This window comes from Vicia villosa, linkage group LG5 (assembly GCF_029867415.1).
Source record: "Vicia villosa cultivar HV-30 ecotype Madison, WI linkage group LG5, Vvil1.0, whole genome shotgun sequence".
Lineage (NCBI taxonomy): Eukaryota > Viridiplantae > Streptophyta > Magnoliopsida > Fabales > Fabaceae > Vicia > Vicia villosa.
Window position 1 is genome coordinate 116,503,298 of NC_081184.1, and position 25,989 is coordinate 116,529,286.

At 34.7% G+C, this 25,989-nt stretch overlaps 1 protein-coding gene and 1 long non-coding RNA gene across 2 annotated transcripts; one reads left to right on the forward strand and one right to left on the reverse strand.

The window, feature by feature from the left end:
• The first annotated feature begins 14,328 nt into the window (after positions 1-14,328).
• Positions 14,329-18,125, forward strand: LOC131602119 (uncharacterized). Its single transcript, XR_009283934.1, has 2 exons — positions 14,329-14,360; positions 17,872-18,125. It is a non-coding gene; the product is annotated as an uncharacterized LOC131602119 (long non-coding RNA).
• Positions 18,101-22,139, reverse strand: LOC131602118 (epimerase family protein SDR39U1 homolog, chloroplastic). The gene is made up of 13 exons (XM_058874125.1): positions 21,874-22,139; positions 21,712-21,765; positions 21,346-21,421; positions 21,075-21,134; positions 20,754-20,872; positions 20,592-20,636; positions 20,408-20,486; positions 20,233-20,294; positions 19,578-19,680; positions 18,987-19,047; positions 18,773-18,843; positions 18,458-18,597; positions 18,101-18,338 (listed from the first exon to the last, which is right to left on the reverse strand). Exons 1-13 carry the CDS (start codon positions 21,949-21,951, stop codon positions 18,237-18,239), a joined length of 1,050 nt encoding a protein of 349 aa, XP_058730108.1. The 5' UTR covers positions 21,952-22,139; the 3' UTR covers positions 18,101-18,236.
• Between the last annotated feature and the right edge of the window lie 3,850 nt (positions 22,140-25,989).

Here is a 25,989-nt window from a genome sequence, read left to right on the forward strand (position 1 = left end):
GGAGATATTTGAATAATTGTTTGCAAGTCTTACACCTTAAACTTCTAACTTTAAATAGAATCAATTTTAAAGGCAAGATCAATTCTACTTTTAAGAAATCAAACACTTTAAAATTATCCAAAATCAATTCTACATCTCTATTTTTAAGTTTTCAAATAGAGAGTTGGTAAAAATTTAAAATTTAAAACTTATATATATATATATATATATATATATATATATATATATATATATATATATATATATATATATATATATAAGCGGGTGTGATTTTGGGTTTCGGGTGCGGATTTCACACTACCCAAACCCGAACCCGAAATATCGGGTGGCACCCGAACCCAAATCCAGTCAACTCGAGTTTTCACCTGTTGACTCGGGTTCGGGTGCGGGTGGACCCCGCAGGTTTGGGTCGGCTTGCCATCCCTATCTAGCATCTTTTATTGAGTTAAAAGTTAAAAAAATATTGTAGTGGTAGTCACCCGTGAAAATAGTAAATTTCAGTGACAAAATTAAAAAAAAAAAAAGTACAATTGAAGTTATACTTTATTAATCCTACATCACTTTAATTACATTAGAATTGAATATATTTTTAAAGTTGAACATTCCGGTAACCTCGAGTTTAGTTGGGTACCAGTACCTTATCCAATCAAATAATTGTATTCAATGCCACATCACCTTTTGTTTTATTTTATTTTTAAAATAATTAAAATTAAAATCAATTTACACTAAAGGTACTGGTACCCAACTAAAACTCATGGGTACCAAAGAATTTACCATTTTTAAAATATTCCTTAGAAATAAATTAAATTTCTTATGAATATATTTTAAATTGAATATAAATTAATTAATATATATATATATATATATATATATATATATATATATATATATATATATATATATATATATATATATATATATATATATATATCAAGATGGAGTTACAACGTGTGAATAATTAATTAAATAATTAAATAATTACTTTTTATTATTAATGACGATGGTTAATATTATTAAAATATAAGAAAAAATATTAACAAATTCTTGTTGTTCTTTCATGTGAATTATTGCAAAACCTAGATTTTCTCATTGATAAATGAATCTTAAATGACACAGGGCATTTCATGAAAAAGAACATAGGCCTAAATACATTTGATTTCACTGGTGCAATTTTTAGATGTGAAGTACATAGTTTCTAAATACATTTTAGACCACCTCCAACTGGAGATTCGTCACATGCGTTTTTAGGTGGCAACAAATTTTATATTTCCAAAGTACTCCAACTAACAAACGGTATAAACACATGCAACAGTTCTTTCTATTTTTTTTATATTAAAAAATTCAAACTAGCCATTGACGATTAGTTCCTTTTTTTTTTTTCAACTTATTTTTTCAATTATAAATATAGTTTTTAAGAAAAAAATTTACCAACACCAATTTTCTTTCACTTTCATTTTCGCTTAAATTTCAAGTTTCTCTCAAAATTTCATCCAAATTTTCATCTTTTTACTTCAACTTAAAATTGAATTTTCATTTTAAATTATAAGTTAAATTTGAATTTTATTTATTTTATATCAATTTTAATTTAAATAATTAAAATTATTATTTTAAATAATATAAAATTTAATATGAATAAAGTATTAATTTATAAAGTATTAGTTCTTCAGAGTTGCATCTCAAAAGTGAAAAATTAATTAAGTTGTTTCAAGCTGACGTGGCTTAATAGGTCCCACAAAGAATCCAAAAATGAGTTCACGGTTGGAAATGTTCTTATATGAATTGAAAAAAGATAATCTAATCCTTTGCAGATGGGATTGATTTTATGGGGAAGATGAAGATTTGGCAATTTTTTCTGACATTGATTGAAACAGGAGCCATCCCATATTAACAAAGGACAATTATGGTCATCCCAAACTTTCCGGTTATGCATAATATTGTGATTACATAAATCTCAAATATTGGTTTTAAATCGTACAATAAGTTGTGACCTAAACATCATTCTTTAAACATAACTAAAGGACAAAAATGAATTATATTTTAATCAAATGAGGTGTAGATGCTAGCAAATGTATATAAAGAACTTTTGCTTTAACTAAAGAAAAACTTGTTCATGCTAAGACCTTCTGGTTTTGTAAATCTCTTGAGGATTTTGAACATGTACTTGAACCCCAGGCTACTAGCTCAATTGGTAGTGGGAATGGATTGAACATGTACTTGAACTCCAGGGTACATGGTTCGATTTCCACGAAAGGCAAAAACTCTACTAGTGAGGGAGGTAGAGAAGATCATGTGGTGACAGTGCCGGGAACGCTGAAGGCTCGGGCTATTACATGCACTGCTAGAAATAAAAGATGAGTTGACAGATAATTGAAATAGTATTGTAGCATAAAGGAAAAAAAATACTTAATTCATGTTTGAAGTGTGTCATTGAAATGTGAATTGTATCAATTATCTTGAAAATATAAGAACATTAGAAAATATTCTTATTATTACTCATGGGAAAGGGGATGATTTGGAAATAACTTAGATGTTGACAACCATATCAGAAATAACTTAGGTCTTATATAGGAACCTATTATCAAAAGTGTATGCAGAACAAACATCTTTAAAATTGATTGTTGTACGGATAGTTTCATTCAAACTATTTATAAAAATTAGAACAATAATAGTGTATGTAGAAACATAGCAGGAGTCAAATATAAACTACTATAGTTGTAGTTCAAATATATATGGAGAGAGGAACATTAGAATAGGAATTGATGAATAGATTGGAGGATGATGAATTAATATAGGGAATTGCTACCCGTAACTTTTACTTTATTTAAACAAAAGAATAAACTAAATAAATACATGATTGATCTATTGTTTGAGTTATTTCCACCAAACTGAATTACTATAAATTCTTATATACAAGATCACTTGACAATGCTAGAAGAAGAGCACCCAACTGCAGTGCTTATCTGAAGGAGAGAGCAGATCAAACGAAACTTGCGGTTCAGGCAGCGACGTGCAATGATGACTGGATTTTAGTGCACTTTCCGACATACACATGCGATCTCCGACGAGTCTGTGAGCCACGATCTCCAAAACCAATAGCCAGACCATATCAGCAGTTGAATGGAGGACAAAATTAATGAGTTAATGAATAGTAACTCATAAAGCAATAATAGAGATTATAAAGTATATGAATTCATTTTCCAAATAGATTATTTTATCACTAATAAGTTTCCATATTGAGGGCCTTTCAGTTCCTGTTATCTACAGATCAAGTTCTTCCCCCACTTTAATAAGGTCTTCCTCCAATTTTCTGCCAAAACATGGCAATAGCAACAACAATAATGAAATTCATTAAAACTTTTCCACAAAAAGAACCTCAGCAGAGCTTGAAAACTCTACAACTATGCGACAAATGTTCTTTATCTACTTCTAGAAAAGGCCTTTGGAAGTTTCCATGTTGGGCTGTAAGCCTGTAAATGAAATGGATCCCAAAAAATAAGCGAGAAAAGAACATTTTATTCCAAAAGCCTGAAGAAACAACCCTGCAGAATGTTCTCCATTGTCATCTATTTGTAATCTTGCAGAATTCTCCCACAAATTATGTTGTTGCAGCAACACCTTATACCATAAAGAATTCAAGGAAACAATAAGCACTTTTTAGAAGGATATGTAATTTTTAGATGTCGCAAAAATGGCCAAGTGATAAACGCGGAGTTGGAGAAAACATACCAATCATCCCTGATGCAGACACGAGAGAATCGAAAAGAAATATGTCATATAGTTGTACCCATTTCAATTTAGGAGTTTCACTTTGAAGGATAGAAAAACACTTAGAAAGGGGGGGGGGGGGGGGTTTGAATAAGTGTGACTTTAAAAACTCTTAAGATAAAAACAATTGCACAATATTTTTATCCTGGTTCGTTGTTAACGAAACTACTCCAGTCCACCCCCTTAGAGTGATTTACCTCACCTGAGGATTTAATCCACTAATAAACCTTGATTACAATGGTTTTCCACTTAGATACCTTCTAAGTCTTCTAGAGTATTCTGATCACACCTTGATCACTCTAGGAACCTTTTACAAATTAATGTAAACAAATTCTTACAAGAGTATTACAATGCTTCTTAATAAGCTATAATCACAACTGTGATATTTCTCTTAAGTTCTAAGCTTAAATCTAACTATGATATTACAAAAGTAATGTGAGGTTGAAGATGAAGTTTTGATAGCTTTTGATTCAGCAGCGTTTCAGCAAGATTGAAAGAGTTGTTCGTAAATTGGTAACCTTGCTTCTGATCAGAACTTCACTATTTATAGGCGTTTTGAGAAGATGACCGTTGGGATCATTTAATGCGTTGCGTGATCCGTACAGCATTGCATTTAATGTTTCACTCTTTTGTCAACTACCTCGAGCCTTACTTTTCCTGCTTTAACTGACTTTGCCTTTAATAGATTCTAACGTTCCTTTTGTCAATCAGCGTAGCCTGGCATCTTGTACTTGCTTCTGATATGATCTTTGTAGATACAACGTTTGAATTAATCAGAGTCAAACAGCTTGGTGCAGAGCATCTTCTCGTTTTCTAACTTTGAAGTGCTTCTAGCATGATACCATAAGAACTTCAGTGCTTCTGCTTCTGAACTCAAGTTCTTCTGATGCTTCAATAGACCATGTTATGATTCTGTTTGACCGTCTTTTGATGTCTTGCGAGAGCATGTTCTGATGTTGCATACTTGAACCTTTTGAGCCAGTGCTTCTTGCGATGAATTGTGCATACTCATCATATATTTCCTGAAATGGAAAATGCATAGGATTAGAGTACCACATTGTCTTATACAAAATTCATATACATTGTTATCATCAAAACTAAGAATATTGATCAGAAAAATTCTTGTTCTAACACACTTCTCCAGATATGAATGTTTTTCCTACAAGAAAAGACGCTTTTGAAGGCCAAACCCGGAAGAAGAGTCCACGGTACTCTATCATTTTGATTTTGAATACTCTTGAACTGCTTGGGTGACCCGTAAGTGTAATGCGCAGAGAAATGATAACCAGCAGAAGAGTCACTGGTAGTCAAAGAAGCAAGATCAATAGCCGTTGAAAACGGTACATCTAAGTAATTACCAATCTTATCAACAAAAAGACCAGGATAAACTGCTTCCACTGTTATATCGTGATGTGGAAACTACAACCACGCAACAATAAATGTTCATATTAGTGGAAAAAATTAAACCTAATTTCTAGTTCAGTTCATGTCAAAATGTAACAACAGAAAAGTAAATAAAAGTATATATTTATTATAAATTTGGATTAGCCTCCACATACATGCGGTAGCATACTTTATGATGAAGGACAACTTTGCCACGAGGTTTATCGGTATAGTCATATGAATATAAGCCAAAAAGTAAAGTATCATCTGATGTTAACTGGAACTCTGAATATAATCCCAACGCATACAAAGACTTCTTCTTTAGGTGTCTCCCAAAGGTTTTCAACCAACAGGAAACTCGCTCTGGCTTTTCCTCGCTATTCTGGACAGAGGAAATGAATTTCTGGAAATTGAACTGACCCAGTAAAATACAAACCTGCAAAACTCTCAAACTTGAATATCAGCCAATGTAAACTCAATGATTATTGACAGAAAAAGTTCAATACTTCAATTAAGTTTTGATAACAACCCATTAACTGAAAGGGTGAAATTGATATAAAAATCGAAACTTTGGAAATGGGGTTTGATGAAAGGTGGAGAAATTACCAACTATGAGAAAAGGAAAGTTATAGAACACGTTGGAGAGTGAAACCTTGAGGTTGCAAAAAGGATGGAAGCAAAGGGGCTTTCATGAAAAGTTGTATGAATTGAAGTTGTCTAGGTCTGGAAAGTATTGCACCTCGTGATAAACCCAAAGGGAGCAAAATAGATATAGTTTTAATAAAACCATTAATGCCAAAAACACAACATCTTGATGTGTAGAAAAGTTACCTGAAAATGCATATATACGAACAACATATAACATAAATGTTCTTTATGCTTCCTTTTCTTTGATTTTCAGTAGAGACGTGTGTGAGATATTGGATCGAACTCTAGTATTGTCGAAGGGTAGCTTCTTGGTTCGACAGTTCGACAGAGTTAAGCATGAAGTCGAAGGATTGTTCACATGCTGGTGTCGAAGTGTGCATGCTGTAATCGAAGATGGGTCTAGCATGCAGATGTCGAAGATGCTAGGGTTGTTAGCATGTTAAATTAGGTTTTAGTGTTTAAACCCTAATTTGTTAAGTTAGCTTGTTTATTAAGTTGGCTTGTGTAATGGGCCTTGCTGAAAAAGCCCATTAGTTAGTATGTTAGGTTTTATTATAAATAGCATACTAGTCTCTCATCATTGCTAAGCTGCAAATCCTAATTTAGGGTGAGAGAGGTTATTTGTTATTCTTGTAAACTTGTAATCTTGTTTTAAGAGAAAGTGAAAGAATAGCAGTTATAACCAATTCTTGTGTTCCTCTTCTTCCTTGTCCTTTATTCTTCCTTGTTTTATACTTTGTTCTTGGCATTGAATTCACAACAAATTGGTGCAGTGAGCGTGGAGAAGATGCCTTCAACAAAGTATGAGATTGAAAAGTTCACCGGAGTGAATGATTTCGGTCTGTGGCGCTTGAAGATGAAAGCCCTACTGGTTCAGCAGGGTTGTTTGGAAGCGTTGAAGGGAGAGGCAGCCATGAATGCAGAATTGACGGCAGCGGAGAAGACGAATATGATCGAGAAAGCACACAACGCAATTTTGTTGAGCCTTGGTGATAAGGTTCTCCGGCAGGTATCGAAGGAGACGACGGCATCAGGGTTATGGGTGAAACTTGAAAGTTTGTATATGACCAAATCGCTGGTAAATCGACTCTACCTGAAGCAAGCTTTGTATTCATTCAAGATGATTGAAGACAAAGTATTGGCTGAGCAGTTGGATATGTTCAACAAGCTGATTCTTGATCTTGAAAATATTGATGTGAAGATCGATGATGAAGATCAAGCGCTGTTACTATTGTGTTCTTTGCCTCGATCACATGCTCACTTCAAAGAAACTCTCTTGTATGGAAGGGAGTCCCTGACGTTTGAAGAAGTTCAATCAGCCTTGTACTCTAAGGACTTGAATGAACGAAAGGAGCATAAACCTTCGACTGTTGGCGAAGGTTTGGCCGTTAAAGGAAAACTCTTACGAAAGGATGGTAAGTTCGACAAGAAGAAAGGCAAAAGCCAGTCGAAGACTTACAGTGGCGAAGCATCTGGCATCCGATGCTACCATTGTAAAAAGGAGGGTCACACAAGAAAGGTGTGCCCTGAACGCTTGAAATATCATGGAGGTAAGGATAATGGCAACGCTGCCATTGTTCAAGATGATTTCGAATCATCTGATGTTCTTGTGGTTTCAAGCAGTGACTCTAAGAAGGAGTGGATTATGGATTCAGGTTGCACTTGGCACATGACTCCAAACAAAGACTTGTTCGAGGAATTATGTGATCAAGATGGTGGATCAGTATTGCTGGGAAACAACAAGGCTTACAAGATTGCAGGTGTTGGATCTGTGAGATTCAAGCTCCATGATGAGTCAATAAGGTTGTTGACTGAAGTCAGGTATGTTCCTGATTTGAAGAGAAATCTGCTTTCTCTTGGTGAATTCGACAAGAAAGGATATGTTTTCCAAGGAGAGAAAAGTATCCTAAGAGTCATGAAGGGTTCGAAGGAAGTCTTGAGAGGCGTGAAGAAACAAGGCTTGTATACCCTTGAGGCTGAAGTTGTAAGTGATTCGACAAATGTTGCATCCACGAAACCGTTGTCGAAAACAGAAATCTGGCACATGAGATTGGGCCATGTCAGTGAAAGGGGTCTGGTCGAATTAGGGAAACAAAATCTGCTTGGTGGAGACAAAGTCGAAAAGCTGAAGTTTTGTGAACCCTGTGTACTTGGAAAATCTTGCAGAGTGAAGTTCAACAAAGGCAAACAAAGAACACATGGATCCCTTGATTACATCCATGCTGATCTTTGGGGGCCTGCAAGGTGTCCATCACATTCAGGAGCAAGGTATTTTCTATCCATAGTAGATGATTATTCCAGAAAATTATGGGTATTCATCCAGAAGACTAAGGATGAAACTTTTGAGAATTTCAAAAGTTGGAAGACTCTGGTTGAAAATCAGACTGGCAGAAAGGTCAAGAGGTTGAGAACCGACAATGGCCTTGAATTTTGCAATGAGGCATTCGACAGTTTTTGTGCTGCCTCTGGTATTGCAAGGCATAGAACTACTGCAGGTACTCCACAGCAAAATGGTTTGGCTGAAAGTTTTAATCGAACTATTTTGGAGAGAGTCGGATGCATGTTGACTAGTGCAGGGTTAACAAAGGTGTTCTGGGCTGAGGCTGTTTCGACAACAACATATCTGATAAACAGATGTCCTTCGACAGCGTTAGATATGAAGACACCTGAAGAAGTTTGGTCGGGACATCCACCAGATCTCGACAAACTGAGAGTATTTGGCTGCGTAGCCTATGCTCACATTAGGCAAGACAAGGTCGAACCTAGAGCTCTGAAATGCATGTTCATGGGATACCCTGAAGGAGTCAAAGCTTATAGGCTATGGTGCCTAGAGCCAGGTCACAGGAGGTGTATCACCAGTCGAGATGTAGTTTTCAATGAAGCTGAAATGGCTTTTAAGAAAACTAATGATGTTGGTCGAAGTACAGAAACATCTGACGAAAAGCTGGAACAGGTAGAGATTCCTGTTGAGGTGGAGCATGTTGATGCTGAATTGCATATCCCAGATGAAGTCGAAGAAGAAGCAGAAGATGCTGAAGTTGAGGAAACTGACGATGACTACCTATTGTCGAGAGATAGGTCGAGAAGAGTCATCAAGCCACCTCAGAGACTTGGATATGCAGATCTTATAGCTTATGCCTTAATCTCTGCAAGTGAGGTTCTAGACGAAGAACCTAGAGACTATAAGGAAGTTATGAGGAGTCGAAATAAGACTGAATGGCTGAAGGCCATGGATGATGAGATAAAATCTCTTCATGATAATCATACCTGGGAACTGATCAAGAAACCTGCTGGGGCAAGGTTAGTCAGCTGTAAATGGATTTTCAAAGTTAAGGAAGGAATTGAAGGAGTGACGTCGAAAAGATACAAGGCAAGGTTAGTTGCAAGGGGTTTCACTCAGAAAGAAGGTGTCGACTTCAATGATGTGTTTTCTCCTGTTGTGAAGCATAGGTCCATTCGAATGTTGCTTGCCATGGTGGCACAGTTCGATCTTGAACTGGAACAGATGGATGTGAAGACTGCGTTCTTGTATGGTGATCTAGATGAAACGATCCTGATGAGGCAACCTGAAGGGTATGTCAAAAAGGGGAAGGAAGATTATGTGTGCAAGTTAAAGAGATCTTTGTATGGGCTGAAACAATCTCCTCGACAGTGGAATAGGAGATTCGACAAGTTCATGGCACGCATAAGTTTCATTAGAAGTCAGTTCGACCACTGCGTTTACTTCAGATTTCGACCTGGTAATTCATTTATTATTTTGTTGCTTTATGTGGATGATATTCTCATAGCAAGCAACAGTGTTGAAGATGTGACGAGGGTGAAGGCTGAACTCAATAAGGAGTTCGATATGAAGGATCTGGTAGCTGCTTCCAGGATTCTTGGAATTGACATTCGAAGAGATAGAAAGAAGTCGAAGTTATGCTTATCTCAAAAGGCATACCTACGGAAGATTCTTGAAAAGTTTGGTATGTCGAATTCGAAGCCAGTTGTGACTCCAACAAACCCTCAATTCAAGCTGAGTATTGATCAGTGTCCCAGTACTGATGTCGAAAGAGCCTATATGAATAGCATCCCATATGCTAATATAGTCGGCTCTTTGATGTATGCTATGGTCTGTACTAGACCCGACATAGCATACGCAGTAAGTCTTGTAAGCAGGTACATGGCGAATCCTGGAAAGGCTCACTGGCAAGCATTGAAGTGGATTTTAAGGTACATAAATGGGTCTCTGAATAGAGTCCTAATTTATGGTGGAGCCTTGGGTGAAGATAGTAAAGCAGTAATAGAAGGATATGTCGACTCTGATTATGCAGGTTGTATGGATTCCAGAAAATCTATTTCTGGATATGTTTTCACTATGTTTGGCACTGCAATTAGTTGGAAAGCAACACTTCAGAAGGTTGTTGCTCTATCAACCACTGAAGCGGAGTATATTGCCCTAATTGAAGCTGTGAAAGAAGCATTGTGGCTTGAAGGTTTTGCGAAGGAGCTAAAACTTCAAGGTCGAGGTATCACTGTTAAATGTGATAGTCAAAGTGCAATACACCTGTCTAAGAATTCAGCCTATCATGAGCGAACTAAGCACATTGATGTGAGGCTGCATTTCGTCAGAGGAGTAATCGAGCGTGGAGAAGTCCAAGTGCTGAAAGTTTCGACTGAAGACAATGCTGCTGATATGATCACCAAGACATTGCCGAGTTGCAAGTTTTTCCACTGTATGCAGTTGATAAAGCTGCATGAAGAAAGCTAGTTTGTTCCCTTGACGTTGTAGAGTTAGGTCCAAGGTGGAGATTTGTGAGATATTGGATCGAACTCTAGTATTGTCGAAGGGTAGCTTCTTGGTTCGACAGTTCGACAGAGTTAAGCATGAAGTCGAAGGATTGTTCACATGCTGGTGTCGAAGTGTGCATGCTGTAATCGAAGATGGGTCTAGCATGCAGATGTCGAAGATGCTAGGGTTGTTAGCATGTTAAATTAGGTTTTAGTGTTTAAACCCTAATTTGTTAAGTTAGCTTGTTTATTAAGTAGGCTTGTGTAATGGGCCTTGCTGAAAAAGCCCATTAGTTAGTATGTTAGGTTTTATTATAAATAGCATACTAGTCTCTCATCATTGCTAAGCTGCAAATCCTAATTTAGGGTGAGAGAGGTTATTTGTTATTCTTGTAAACTTGTAATCTTGTTTTAAGAGAAAGTGAAAGAATAGCAGTTATAACCAATTCTTGTGTTCCTCTTCTTCCTTGTCCTTTATTCTTCCTTGTTTTATACTTTGTTCTTGGCATTGAATTCACAACAACATGAATAAATGAGAAATTGTTGTAACCCAAAATCAGATTTGAAGCTTTAGGAGGAAGAAGAAATCAAAATGAAAATGGGTATAGTTAGTGTAGAAGACAAGGAAATTACTCTTCGATTTTCAGAGCTTGGAGGAAAAACCCAACAGATATTAAGAAATAACCAATAGAAATATGAAAAGGGAGTGTCACTTGGACGAATGAAGAAATGTGATTGGTTGGAATAAAATTTTGAATTAGCAAATTACCATAAAGGGCATTCTTAAAGGCAATTTTATTTTGCATTAAGGGTGTTTTAGGGTGTTTGGTGGCATGTCTTATTATTAGTTAGGTAGTTGACTTGACTCTTCTAACTTGTGAGGCCTGAGATAGCTTCTTTGATCAGACGCCTTCATCTGAGATTGTGGAATCGGAGATCATCAAAGACTTCACCGAACTTCATTTGACATTATGTGTTGTTATCATCAAAACTTCCAACTTCGTCTTACGGTTGCAAACAATTGAAGTTGCAAACACATAGATGCACATCCCCCCCCCTTTGATGATGACAACGCATATCTCAAGGAGCTGGTAAAGACATAAAAACATGGGTGAATGGTGAAGGAGAGAAAAATACACAAGAATGAGGGTTGAATTGTGTATCTGATAACTTTTTCCTTTTTCAAAACAACAACTTCTAAATCTGACAAAGTTCAGATTCTAAGTTAGAGAAAGCAACAACGAAATAATTTAAAATGCAAAAGCAATAATTAAATCGCACACAACAATTATCTTGGTTCCTCTATAACGAAAGTAGTCCATTCCCCTTGTCACACAAGCGATTTTCATTATAATCAGAACCTGATCAACTTGCTTAGACACACCAGTCCGATACTTCTTGCTCAATCACTCTGAAAGAGACTTCCTTGCCTAAACACACTCGTTTATGACTTCCTTGCTCAATCACATCTGAAAGAGACTTCCTTGCCTAAACTCACAGTTCGGGACTTCCTTTCTCAATCACAATTGAAAGAGACTTCCTTGCCTAAACTCACAGTTCAGGACTTTCTTGCTCAGTCACACTTGAAAGAGACTTCCTTGCCTAAACTCACAGTTCAGGAATTCCTTGTTCAATCACACTTGAAAGAGACTTCATTGCTCAAACCTGTCAGTTTGAAATTTTCTTGCTCAAACACTCAGTCTGAGACTTTTAAAAATTCTAAACAAAATGTTTAGGATTACAACAAGAATTACCTGATATAAAATCAAAGGTACAAATAATGCAGCTCAAGCAAAGATCTTGTTACTTGAGATTTCTTGGATATACAAGTGTAAGAAACTCTCATGTCTATGTACAATACAACAACTATGTAAACTTAAAGTGTGAAATAGTTCTTGTCTAACTTGTTATATGTATATTATTGTTGTGTCTTCTTTTGAATCTTCAAATTCTCATATAGAGAGAACAAAAGAGACGTTGGAAGCTTGCTTGTACAAGTATCTTTACTGAAGAAGTGGTTTCCAAGAGAGAGGCGTTGGAGTGGAACGATTAGGATTTTCATCTTCTGAATAAACTCTTTATCCATTGTGTCTTTATTAGGTGAGGCGCCCATGTGCATGCTAGAGTATACCAAAGAAATCGTGCCATACAGTCTTGAGCCTTGTGGTAAAACCTCTAGTTGACTTTCTCCATAATTCTGGCAGTGTACGGACCAAAAGGTGTTGTATTACATCTCCAGCTTATTAGAGGCTGAGTCAATTTTGGCGTTGTGGTTTGAAAATTAGTTTTTGATCTATTATAATATTAATTATATGCTTCTTTTTTACAATTCATTTAATCGGGTCAGAACCTAGTTAAATATCAGCTTAATGATCTTGCACACTTTAGCAAATGTTAGTATACTCTATTGTTCTTTAATTACTTTGTTATCATAAAAATCCAATGAGTGTGAATAGATTTTGTTCCAACAATATCCCTCTTTTTAATAATGACAAACATAAGTATTTTAAGAATAGTGGTTGATTAGTTTAAACAACTTGACAAAATCAGAGTTTGGGGTTTGTAAGCTCCCCCTAGTCAACAGTCCATAGGTTGAGGTTTGTTAGCTCCCCCTAAGTTATATCCAAGTTTTTAAAACCATCTTTAGTAACTTGACAACTTTAGAGCATGAGGTTTGTAAGCTCTCTCAGAGTCTAATAGTTCATAGGTTGAGTTTTGTAAGCTCCCCCTAGGTTCTATCCAAGTTATTAAAATTTTATGATAAAAAAATAAAAATAACTTGATAACTTCAGAGCATGAGGTTTGTAAGCCCTTTCTAAGTTTGATAGTTAATAGGTTGAGTTATGTAAGCTCCCCCTAAGTTCTATTCAAGATATTGAACTTTTCTGACAATGTTTCAAAGGATTTCTGAACTAGTGAAAGGTCAAGTGTTTCTCGGAAGGGTGGTGGTTGAGTAGAGAGGGGTGATGGTTGGTAAGGTATTATGGCTAGATTGTTTGTCGAAGATTGGTTATTTGGTGGAGGTGATAGAGATGTGTGATTTGATTCAGAGGGTATGGGGGTAGGAGACTTTCCCATTAATGGTGAGGAATTCAGAGATGAATCCAACACAGGATCAAGAAGGGCTTATGATATCACTTCAATAGTATGAAGCTTTTTTGTACTAAATAGATCTTCTGTCACGAGCTTCTAAGAGCCTACTTCAACATCCTCATAATCCTCAGTAATTTTATCAACACCCGCAGTAAGTATACTAGAGATAGTCCTTTCAGAGTCTTCAAGAGCAATAGTCTTAGATCTAGTGAAAATCTCTTAAAAAATTAGGTAACCTTAGGAGTTGTGGTTACTGATTCAAATCTTGTTCTCTACTGCTCCGTTAGAATCTTCTCAGCGCATTGGTTAATTTCATCAGCCTGAGGTGTAGGATTTTCTGTAAGTACCTTTTCACTTTCCATGACCATAGATGACGTAACAGTGTCCACCTTGTCTGATTTTCTTAATCAGAGGTTCTTCTTCTTCTTCAAAGTCTTCTTCTTCAGGAAAGACTACCAGTCTTATCTTATTCTTTATAGGAGCAAGAGCGGAACTCTTCTTCTTTTCAGGAGTTCTTCCACTCCTAATTTTGTTTGGCAATACCACTTTTGTGGCAACCACTTCCTCGACTTCCTTTCTCAGAGCCTTTTGAGCATCACCAAGAAGCTTCTTCTTTGTAGGTTTTTGAGCGACTCTTCCTTTCTTTGAAGCAGTAAGTTCCCTTTTTCCTTTTCTGATAGACATATCAGCAAATCTATCAGGTACATTCTCCATGGTCATAGTAACCACAATTTCTCTCTGTACCATTAGTAAAAATTCCTTTATAGCTTCAGGATTGTCTTATTTGGTGATCACAGGAAAAATTACTCATGTATGCCCTATTTTCTTCTCTTTTGATTGTGATAGGATTTTCAATCATCACCACATCATCTTTCTTTAGAAGTTTCATGTTAGCCAACACACTTGCAGAGAGAATACTTTCATAAAAAATTTCAAGATCCTCACTAGTCTTGAATTCCTTCATTACTTCGATCAGTCTACTCTGATAGAAGATTTCAGAAAGCAGTCTGGCATAGGGAGCACTTCTTTTACGGCGTTTTGGATATTCCCTGGTAGATTCACGGAGATGATTAAAGATGTAGGCAGCAACATTGATGGGTTGTTCTGTGACAAGAAACCATAAAAAATGCTAGTGGTCCCATGAGATTTGATCAGAACTATTATCTCTTGGAATCAGACAGCTAATAATGATCTTGAACATAAGTTTGTAATCAAGATACATGTTCTTTACCTTTCCAAAATCAGTCTTGATTTCAAAAAGAAGTTCCTTGATTTTTAAGGCAAACATCGACCCATGGGTTGAGTTGAATTTGACAATTCCATAATTTTTAATTCTCATCACTTGAGCAATGTTTTCCTAAGTGAGATTGATGTTGACTTCATTTATTGCGGACCTAATCTCAATACACTTGAATTCCTTCAGACTCATTTCTACTCTTGTTTTGCCCTTTCGACTTTTGTCATTTTCTATAGCATTTATTTCTTCAGCCATTGCAGAGTACTCATCATAGACTTCAGCTATTACCCAAAATTCTCTGACCAAGAATGAAGATGTTGGACCATTAAGACTGTTGAAGTAGTTCCTCCAACCTTGTGTTTCAAAGTACTCCTTAAGTTTATACCCATTTGTCGCAAAACTGTCGAAATCCACAACTTGTTCGATGATTAGCTTTAGATCATCTCTTCTAAATATTAAGGACCTGAGTTTAACCTGAAGACTATCGCGAGATTCCACATCAATAGGAACTAATGGTGTTGAAGAGGATGTCATGGATGGAGTTTAGAGGTTTTTCTAGGCTTTTGCAGAGGGACGAAAAGTTTCTGAAATAGTGTAGGACAGTGTGTGAAAATGATGAGTGACAGAGTGTTTAACAAGATAAAACCAATTTTATAAAAGATATTTTTTTATAAAAAAACAATGACACGGGGGATAAATATAGAAATGAAATAGATTATCATCATAACCCTACAGATCTTACCCATTCGGCTACTGGGCATGCAGGACAATTATCAGACGTGTGGAATCTTATGGTGAGACACGCGTCACAAGATGTGAGCAAGGATTTCCATTGAAATGCTTTAGGAATTAAATAATCTGTTTTTGAGTCTCGGTGTCTGAGGTATGTCAAAAGCCACTATTTATCAGAGTTAGTTTCACAGATTCTGATTGAGACTACTTCTGCCACACAACAGACAACAATTCTTGTTCCAGAAACCATAAAAAAATGTTATAAGGAACTTGAATAGATTATTTACACACTTAACATAACAACCTAGTTTCCACACAACTAACAATCATCTTGCTGATATATTAATTGTAGATATATTAACTAGAGTAGGTGTGAGTAATTTGGGTAAGTTGTGAGCATATTGTATTCTTAAAAGTATGGAAAAGTTGGTAATAAAACATTTGGAGTTGTTTAATTTATGGTTGATTAGTAAGTGGAAATAGAATTTTTTTTATTAATAAAAAGACAATGTGGAACCAGAGTTATTAATCTGAGATAGCGAAACAGAGCAATCTCAAATAGCAGAGTAGCCGATCCAAAAATGGGATAATGGCATAACAGATAGCGGAATAACCACTATTTATCCGTTTATCTACTATTTGTTGTATAATCTTTATTTATATTATATAATGACACTTCGATTGCCGTTAAAAAAATGAATAATCTATCAAACATATATATTTGATGTAATACCAAACAAATAAAATAGGAAGAAGAATATAATTATTAAATGACAGTTAATTATAAAAAAACAGAACGGTATAAATAAAGAAGAGAAAAAGAAAGAAGAAAGAAGAAAATAAAACTTTAAAATAACGTATTAACAAAGAAAAGAAGGAAGAAAGAAGAGAAAAGACGACAAGTTAAAAGAAGAAAAGAAAGAAGAGGACAAAAGAAAAGAAGAGCAGAGAAGTAAATACCAATTTGTTTAGGGTGTTTGCAGTGCGGTTTGGGCGGTTTTGACGAAAAAATCGTCCGAACCGCAAGAGAAAAAAACGTGCGGTTTGGTTTGGTTCGGTTGGCTTTTAAAAAAATCCGAACCAAACCAAACTAATGCGGTTTGGTTCGGTTTTTTACAAATATTTTATTGAGCCATACATACATATATAGATGAAAACATGATTTTGTATTTAAACATTCATACACTATAAAATAACAACAAAACTCGTCATAGTTTGACAACAATTTTTCATTTAATATGTAAAAATTAAATTAGACAAATGTGGAATATTAAACATAAAATAATAGCATAAAACAATATAAAAATTATTATAATGAAATAAAAAAATATAAGAGACAAGAGATTAGTGAAGGTGAAAAAGAAAAAAAAAATGTTAAGAGATGAGAGAACAAGATGTGCGATAAAAACGAAACTGAAATACGGAACATTTACATAAAAATGAGAAGGTGACAAAGAAATAATATAAGAGAGTAGAGATTATAGAAGAAGAAGGAAGATGTATGTGGCAAAAAAGGTGCGATAATGTTATTAGAGATTTGAGAAGATCAGGACTGAAATTACATGTGTAAGGATGGGAAAATTGTTGATAATCATAATGCTAAGGTATAATATGTTTAAGTTTGAGTTGGATGTGAGATAAGTAAAATTTAGGTTGTAACATAATGCGGTTTGATTCGGTTTATAAAATACAAACCGCAAACCGAACCAAACCGTGCGGTTTTGTTAAAAGATGACCCAAACTAATCCGAACCAAGTGCGGTTTTTTGCGGTTTCGATTTGGTTTGGTTTGCGGTTTTCTATTGGGTTTGTTTGGTTTTGAACACCCCTACCAATTTGAGATGCGCTCCAACATATTTTAAGGGTAAATCTGGGTTTTTCGCTTTCAAAACAGTTCAAACTCGCTCAGGCCTGGAAGCGCTCCACTCTCGCTACTCGCTAAACATTAAATAGTGATCACTAACTCTAACTAAGACGCGAACTACTCCTCCTTAGCGGAGGGTCGCCGCTCCAAGTTGCTATCCGAGGATAGCGCCGCTATCGAGAACTTTGTGCTGTACCCCATTCTAGAATTTAAAAATAAAAGGCTTGTTGATTGGGTAACTAGAACATAGGTGCGGCCAGAATTTAACAACTTCCATTTAGTGACATGACATGATGAAAGCCAAAGACATTTTGTAGTTTCAGAAAGCACTAAAGTTGGATATTTGGACTTTCTCTGTAATATTTCCTTGTTTGTTTCAGGTGTCTATCAACTAGAAAAGTACAGTAGCAGGAGCAGGATATTGGGTAGAAGAGAACTTGATATGTAATCTCAAATGGCGCAGCAGGAAGCTGTTTAGTGGGAGGGTGAGATTGCAGCTGGACTATAAAGTGGGTTATAGGTTCTATGATTGGTTAAGTAATCTGATGTGCTGTCTTACTGATGTGAACTGAGATAAACAATATTATGTTACTTTGTATATGCAAAAACTCAGATAAACTAATAAAATTTTACTCATCCAAAAAAACTATATTGCTTTAGAAATCTCAATATCACTCATATGTTGGAAAGGCTAATGCATGAATCCAAAGAATAAAGAATAAGACAGTTGTTATGGTAATAAGCTTCAAGAAATAATTTCTTTAAGGGCGTCCTTCACGTATGAATATTTGAATGAAAAACCCAACTTCTTCGCTTGAGTAGGAACCACTCTTTGCCCTTCTAAAACCTACAGCGAGAATAACAGTGTATTTCATGTGATTTATATTAGATGATATAATGGATTGAGTGATTTATATTAGATGATATAATGGATTGAGGACATGATAATCGGAGATGATTACTTACCACAGAAGCACCTTCTCCAAGAACAGCCTTAAGTGCAAAGTCAGGCACCGGCAACCACGAGGGACGACCCAAGACATGTCCCAACTGTTCACACAATTCTGAGAATCTCACAGGATTTGGTGCAGTTCCATTGATAACTCCTATTACAGACATTCATAAACATAATTCAGGGCAAAGCTTACAGTTTAATCAACACCAGAGGTTTATGTAATACATAGAACATGGATTACATGATTATAAGTATCTAATGATTTATTTGCAATTTTAAAGAATTTAACAAATTTTGATTTTGAGATGTGGGAGTCAATAGTTTACCTTTGTAGGATGGATTTGTTAGTGCTTCATATATTAAATTGACAATGTCATCCAGATGAATCCAGGAAAACCTGTATGGAGGAGGGAAAATGAATGAGACTTCTACCTCAAACTTAAAACGCAAACAAAGCGCAAATCACAACACATTGGGACCGCAATAATAGTAAGTTGAGTTTAATAGAAATAACCACATATCTTATCAGCATCAGCTTACCACTGATTTCCAGAACCTATAGGTCCACCAGCAAACATCATGAAGAGAGGTATCATTTTAGCTGCAAAAGCTCAAAGATGTAATTATCAGTTAAACTTAGAAAATATGATGAATTTCATAGGTTATAGATCACTAATAATTTTCTTTATATTTTAATAACACAGCTGTTGGAAATAATAGACTAGGAATTGTAATATTTGTATTTATTTTTATATTATAGTATATGACCCATTAAGCAAGCTCATTAGGTCTAGAATTCGCTCTATTTAAATATATTAGCTATAATACGGGGACATAATATTGAAAAAACATTAGAAACATTTTTCACATGATATCAGAACTATTCCAAGATCCGTTCAGTCACATGCTATTAGGTTTAAACTATCGGATCACTCGGGTCAGGCTCCAGATGACCAGTCTTGGGTATGAGGGGATGTGCGTGTTAAGTTTCACATTGAATAAAGAGATAAGACATGAACATATGTTTATAAGTGAAGAGATAAATGTAACTACTAATATTACTATTTTACGGTCTATTATTTAAAACACACACCATAAAGCCTAAATGGATAAGTGGTTATAGCTGGATACCTAGAGCTCCACCATCTTTACCAAGAACAACACCTATGCGAATTAGAGCCACTCTAACATCTCCATTAACCTTTAGAGCCGTTGATTCCCATTCTCTGCAAACCTGAAAAGATTGACCGATTTGTTAGGTGAAATTGAGAAGCTACAATTGAACAAGGTGAAATGCTAAGAGAGAGAGGAATGCACTCATATGGATTAATATGCTATACAGTACCTTCCTATCAATCTTAACCCGGTTCTGATTAAAACATCAATTAAATGATTATATATTCACAAAAATTATTGCGAATGTGACCATGTCTTTTTCAAAATATAGGGGATTATCACAATTTTTTTGGGTCTAATGGCTGTAATTTCATCCTTTAAAGGTGAATAAGTGGGGTGTTGCGGGTTCAAACCCGCGCGCCTACAATCGGATGTCCTACACAGTTACCATCTAAGCAAACTTAACGGGGCATTATCAGAATTTTTTACAACGTCAAAACAGACACATGAATTAATTACCACATTGCTTCATAGTCCATCTGTTAAGTGATTCAGCACCAACATTTTACAAAAACATTAAACAAGACAGAATAAACTTAGTTTTCTTTTTTCTTATGAAATTTAAGATCTAATATTTTTTGCTATAGTAACAACAACAATTTCCTTTTACCTCAGCCAGGTAATCCTTTCCTGATGGACTTTGTTCATCAAATACTTGTGTCTCACTAGTGCCTAGAAATAATGAAGTAAAAGAAAATTAAAAACTTCGTTCGCAAAATCAAGCATAGTCAAGTGGAATATAAAACATGCTCTGAAAAGTAACAAATGTTCTAACCAAAGCATACCATAATAACCAACAGCTGTTGCACTAACCAAAACTTTGGGCCGAATATCATTTGGTGCACTTTTAATCAATTCTACAACCTAAGCTATGAAATGAATAGGTCAGCAAAGGAATAGGCAGTGGTTCATATATTTTATCATAATAAACTTTTGAATAATTTTTCCTCAGCTGGGATTTTCACTTACTTTTGAAGTCACTCTTATCCTGCTCTGCTTGATATCTTTCTTAATCTGAATCATCAAATGAATCATGTTCATCTTATCAGTGTCAAGGTAAAATATAATCGCAAACTAAGTCGTGAGTATATATCATTGAAATAACGGGAATAATAGAAACATGAAAATAACCTCAGAAGACCATCTGGTACTTATCGGCAATCCTGCCAAATTCACAACACCTGTTGAACCATGAATGCAATCTTTCCATTCGGGCTCCTCGGCAATCTTGACTCCTGGAAAGTCTTTCACTAAAAATACCAGAGAAGAGTTAACCGGTTAATTCAGAGTGGGGTATATATTTGACTTTGAGTATGCTTTGAAGAATAGGAATTATATTTGAATTTAACCCAACAACAAATACGGAAAACAAGCTTATATGAGCACATGCTTTTGCAAAATGCAAGGACTATTGCAAATGAAAATTACTACATTGATTTATTACCTTCTTACCGGGAAAAATTAGTTCTGCTTTAGATTTAGAGCGAGTCAGGACATGAACGCTGTGATTTTCTGCAAAGATAGTTAGTTAAGAGCACAAAATTAGCTTAATCATTTAACTCAAGAGCCATGAAACCTATAACATTGCATATATTTTGCAACGTTATATATTAGAGCATTGGGAAAATATTATATATCAATATACTAATGGGTAAATATCATGAAACAAATACAAAAAAAAAAAACAATTTCAGCAAGTTACTGCAAGAGACGACGTGCTAACCTGCTTGCAACTTTTGCACCAACCTTTTACCTATAAAACCTGTTGCTCCAGTTACAGATATGATCATTCGATTTCCCTGCAAAACCATGCTAATCGGTGATGATCTTGAAGGAACTAAAACAGCCAATTACAAATACCAGAGATAAGACGTAACAATTAAATAATATTCCTAATTTACAATGTAAATGACTAATGTAATGTTTGTTAGATATCATACTAAACTATAACGTGTCTCAGGTTGAAGCTAAATTTAATATTTTGGATCTAATGTTCGACAAGGCACCATTATAGAGGATTATGACGGAAAAACACGCAATATCGGCCTCTATTTACCATTGCGGCTAGCTCAAAAATTATAGAACATACCTTGGAGCTTTGATCAGTGGCACACCAAACCCTAAGCCTCCTAGCATCCCTGGCCTACGACAACAACAACAACAACAACCAAGCCTTAATTGAATGTGGCTACAATACAAGTGAGCAAAGCATTGCAACATAAAGGTAAATTGGTGAAGAATTGGAGCTTACAAAGAGGGGTTGAGGAACGTGAAGAGAAGGACAGACGGTATGAGACCAAGTCAGCGCTGTGAGTCCACTGATTTCCATTACAGATTATTTGTTATGCAAAGTTTTGTGGAACTTCGTAACAGCAGCTACTACTTTGCTATGCACAGTATTGTAGTGTATTCCATTAAGATTAAGATTGTTCTTGTATGGTTTCGTGGTTAATCTGGAGCCACGGCAACCACTATTTTCATATCCACCACTTGTTTTAAAAGGCTTGTTTTGAAATTCAGTTCAACTGTAGTTATAAAAACTAGGTGAATCTATAGATGAATTGCGTGCTGCTTGCTTTACCTTAGAAAAAATGGATTTTTCTTTTTTTTGGATTTTCAAAAATAAAGTTTATAAAATTGTTTTTCAAATATTACAGATTTTTTTATATTGTTTTTTTAAAATTAAAAAATTAATTTTGACATTATGTAACATATACATACATTTTTAAAAATTAAAATATAGTCGAAATTGCAAAAATAATTTTTATGAAAAACTATTTAAAATAGTTTTAAAATTAAATGATTTTTGAATTTTTGATATTCAATCGAATAATAAAATATCTAAAATAATATTTTAAGAATAACTATTCAAATTAAATTTTTATTTAAATCTTTTATGAAAAATTTATGGAAAATGCTAACCAGTGCCTCAGGACAATGGTTAAAACTTTAAAGGCTTAATTGCACTTTTAGTCCCCATATTATTCATTTGTTAACTTTTTGGTCCCTCTATTTTAGAATCCGGAAATTTGGTCCCTCAATTTTGATTTTTGGAGGATTTAAGTCCCTGTTCAAATCTGAGTGAAAATTTTGATGACATGGCATACATTTTGATTACGTGTCACATGCCAAGTCACATTATTTATTTCTGATATATTTTAATGATTTTGAAAATTACATAATATATTTTTATTTCAGAATAACAAAAATAAGCAAATATTATTTAAGTTTCCTAATTTATTTAAGTGAACCCTAATTGGAATGAATCAATTTCAGATCCTTGCAAAACATCATCGTCGTTCTTCAGACAATCACTGCCCATTCCAGACAATCATCGCCGTTCTTCAGACAACCACCGCCCATTCCAGACAACCATCGTCGTTCTTCAGACAACCATCGTCGTTCATCAACTGTCATCAAGCTTCTGCGATTTCACTTTATCAGCCTCATTTACTTCATCAGCCTCCACATTCACTTTATCAGGTTGCACATCCTCCACATTCACTTCATCAGTTTCAACAAAATCAGATTTCAACTGGGTGTTCAACATAAACACCGACAATATTATGTCCTTTAACATCTTCAATAAAGGTTAGAACATCTTGGTCATTATTCAACGGTCGAAGGCCTCGAGTAAATGAACATACGGGATTCCAATACCAAAGACACTTTATGTTGCCATATCCTTGACTTTTAATCACGCTTTCAAGATCCATATAAGACATTAAGTCAACGTCCCAATCCCAATCCATTTCAGTCACCATTTCACCTATGTACAACTTTACAGGATGGTATATAAATTCTCCCTTCTGGTGTATTCTAAGTCTGACAGTTTGTGACACTGCTGGCCTACACAAAACATGTATAATAAATACCCATTAGGGACATGGAGTTGGGACCACAGAAAGAAATTTGTAATAAAATACTCATGAAATAGAGTTGGGACCACAAACAGAACATAGTAATAAAATACTCATCGAACAAATTTGGGACCACCAACAGAATTTTATGCTGAAATAATACCAACAAAATAGCACAACACAGTACCCTAACTTAAAACAACTCATTCAGCAAAACAAAAATGGTGCAAAACCACTTACCTCAATACATATGTTGGATTTGACATTGAAGATGATGTTCAGGCGAAATGGGGCGAAATCGCAGAAGCTTGATGACAGTTGATGAACGATGATGGTTGTCTGAAGAACGACGATGGTTGTCTGGAATGGGCGGTGGTTGTCTGAAGAACAGCGGTGATTGTTTGAAGAACGACGATGATGTTTTGCAAGGATCTGAAATTGACTCATTCCAATTAGGGTTCACTTAAATAAATTAGGAAACTTAAATAATATTTGCTTATTTTTGTTATTCTGAAATAAAAATATATTATGTAATTTTCAAAATCATTAAAATATATCATAAATAAATAATGTGACTTGGCATGTGACACGTAATCAAAATGTATGCCATGTCATCAAAAATTCTACTCAGATTTGAACAGGGACTTAAATCCTCCAAAAATTAAAATTGAGGGACCAAATTTCCGGATTCTAAAATAGAGAGACCAAAAAGTTAACAAATGAATAATAGGGGGACTAAAAGTGCAATTAAGCCAACTTTAAATTATTAACTTTATCTCGGTAATCTGCGTATTTAATGTCTTGGAAACTGAAATTATTAAAATTTCTATAAAATAGTTTCTTTTTTAATAATGTTTAACCATTGCCCTGAGGGCACTGGTTAGCAAGATCCGAAATTTATTGATAAATTTTTTTACATAAAATTTTATAACACTGTAAAAATTATTTTAAAAAAAAAAAAAGAAAAAATAAACTAACCCAACATTGTTTTATTGGACATTTCACTTTTATTTTTTCTAAAGCTTTATTTTTTTCTTAAAAAATGATACTTTTTTCATAATTTTAAATTGGCGTTATTTCTCCTTTTTTTTTTTATTTGGATATTATTTTTCCAACTTCTAAGTGGTACTAATGAATCCTTGTAAAAAAACAAAAATTTCTCCTAGAATTTTAAACACATTCTATGCCATTTCATACATTATTCATTCTTAAGTAAATCACACCCTCGGTTTATCAAAAATTAGTACTTAAATGCATCTCTGTATCAACATACGGAAATATATGTTCAGACAGTTTTAAGTCTAATATGTGTCAGACCTTCCCCTTTCCTTATTTCTAGGAAAGCTTCCTAAAATCTCTTCTTAAATCACTTCTTTAATACTCTAAATTTTTTATCAATCCAAGTGTTTTTTCTTCTCCATTCAATCCAAGTTGTTTGTCATATACTTCTCAACATTCATTCAATCCAAGTGTTTCAACATCAATTACACATTTGGTAAATTTTTCGATCGAAGTTTTTTTCACATTTGATTTTCTCTTCATGCATTAGGAAAAAGATACATTAGATCATATGTAAGAAACATTATTATATAGGTAATTACATTCACTGTTAGGTACTTTATTGACCTAATTGTTTTGAGCCATTTGATGACTACATTGAGGATCAGCCGCGTACTTGAGCATTTGTCCTGCTTAGAGGGAATTAGGTGTTTCTTGACTACATTGTTGTAGATAAGGCATCATTTGTGGCTACTCCTTGCCAATGGATTAGTGCATTCGACTACATCCAATAGTATTTCAAAGTGTCACATTCTTACATGACATCAGATCTCACAAAGATTCATCTAGGTCATCTCATTAGGAGATATCATAGGAGGAGGAGGCTAGGGCATATCATGTCATTGATGTGTTACCTGCATGTCGTCGTGTATAAGATATTGTGCGAATGAGTATAAAGAAGAGGGACTTTCTTGAAGACACTTCTGTGATGGTCGTTATGGGTGTCATTTTATCTTAGGCATGAACGACATTGAAGTATAATAGACAGAGAAGGAACAGGGGGTCTGATGTACTGAGTAGAATTTGATTGTATTTGTATTATGGCTTACGGATAGTATTATGGTTTTGTAATTTGTCATTTGATATTATTATGGATTATTGATTGATTCTAATATATGACATTTTAATCTTATTACGTCATGTATGATTTAATTAATAACAAATTTATTATGATAGTGTACATGTTATACATGGCCTATTGCATCAATATTTTTAAAAAAAAAATATTATTTTTTACTGCCTAAACGGTGATTTTGGAAATAGACTTCTCTAATCACCATTTATGCAGTAAATTTTGTTAATTTTAAAGAAATACACGGATGGAATAGGCCATGTATCTATATTATCATAATATTTTTTTAGGAATTAAACCATATATTGATGTAATAAGATTAAAATGATATATATTAGAATCAAACCGGAATCCATAATACTGTCAAAATGACAAA

Excerpts from the sequence above, each read along its gene's own strand:
- LOC131602118 (XM_058874125.1), bottom strand. The coding sequence starts at position 21,951 with ATGGAAATCAGTGGACTCACAGCGCTGACTTGGTCTCATACCGTCTGT. Across the intron at positions 21,422-21,711 it reads CCACTGATCAAAGCTCCAAG|GGAAATCGAATGATCATATC; the intron begins GTATGTTCTATA and ends ATGGTTTTGCAG. Across the intron at positions 20,637-20,753 it reads GTACCAGATGGTCTTCTGAG|ATTAAGAAAGATATCAAGCA; the intron begins GTTATTTTCATG and ends TTGATGATTCAG.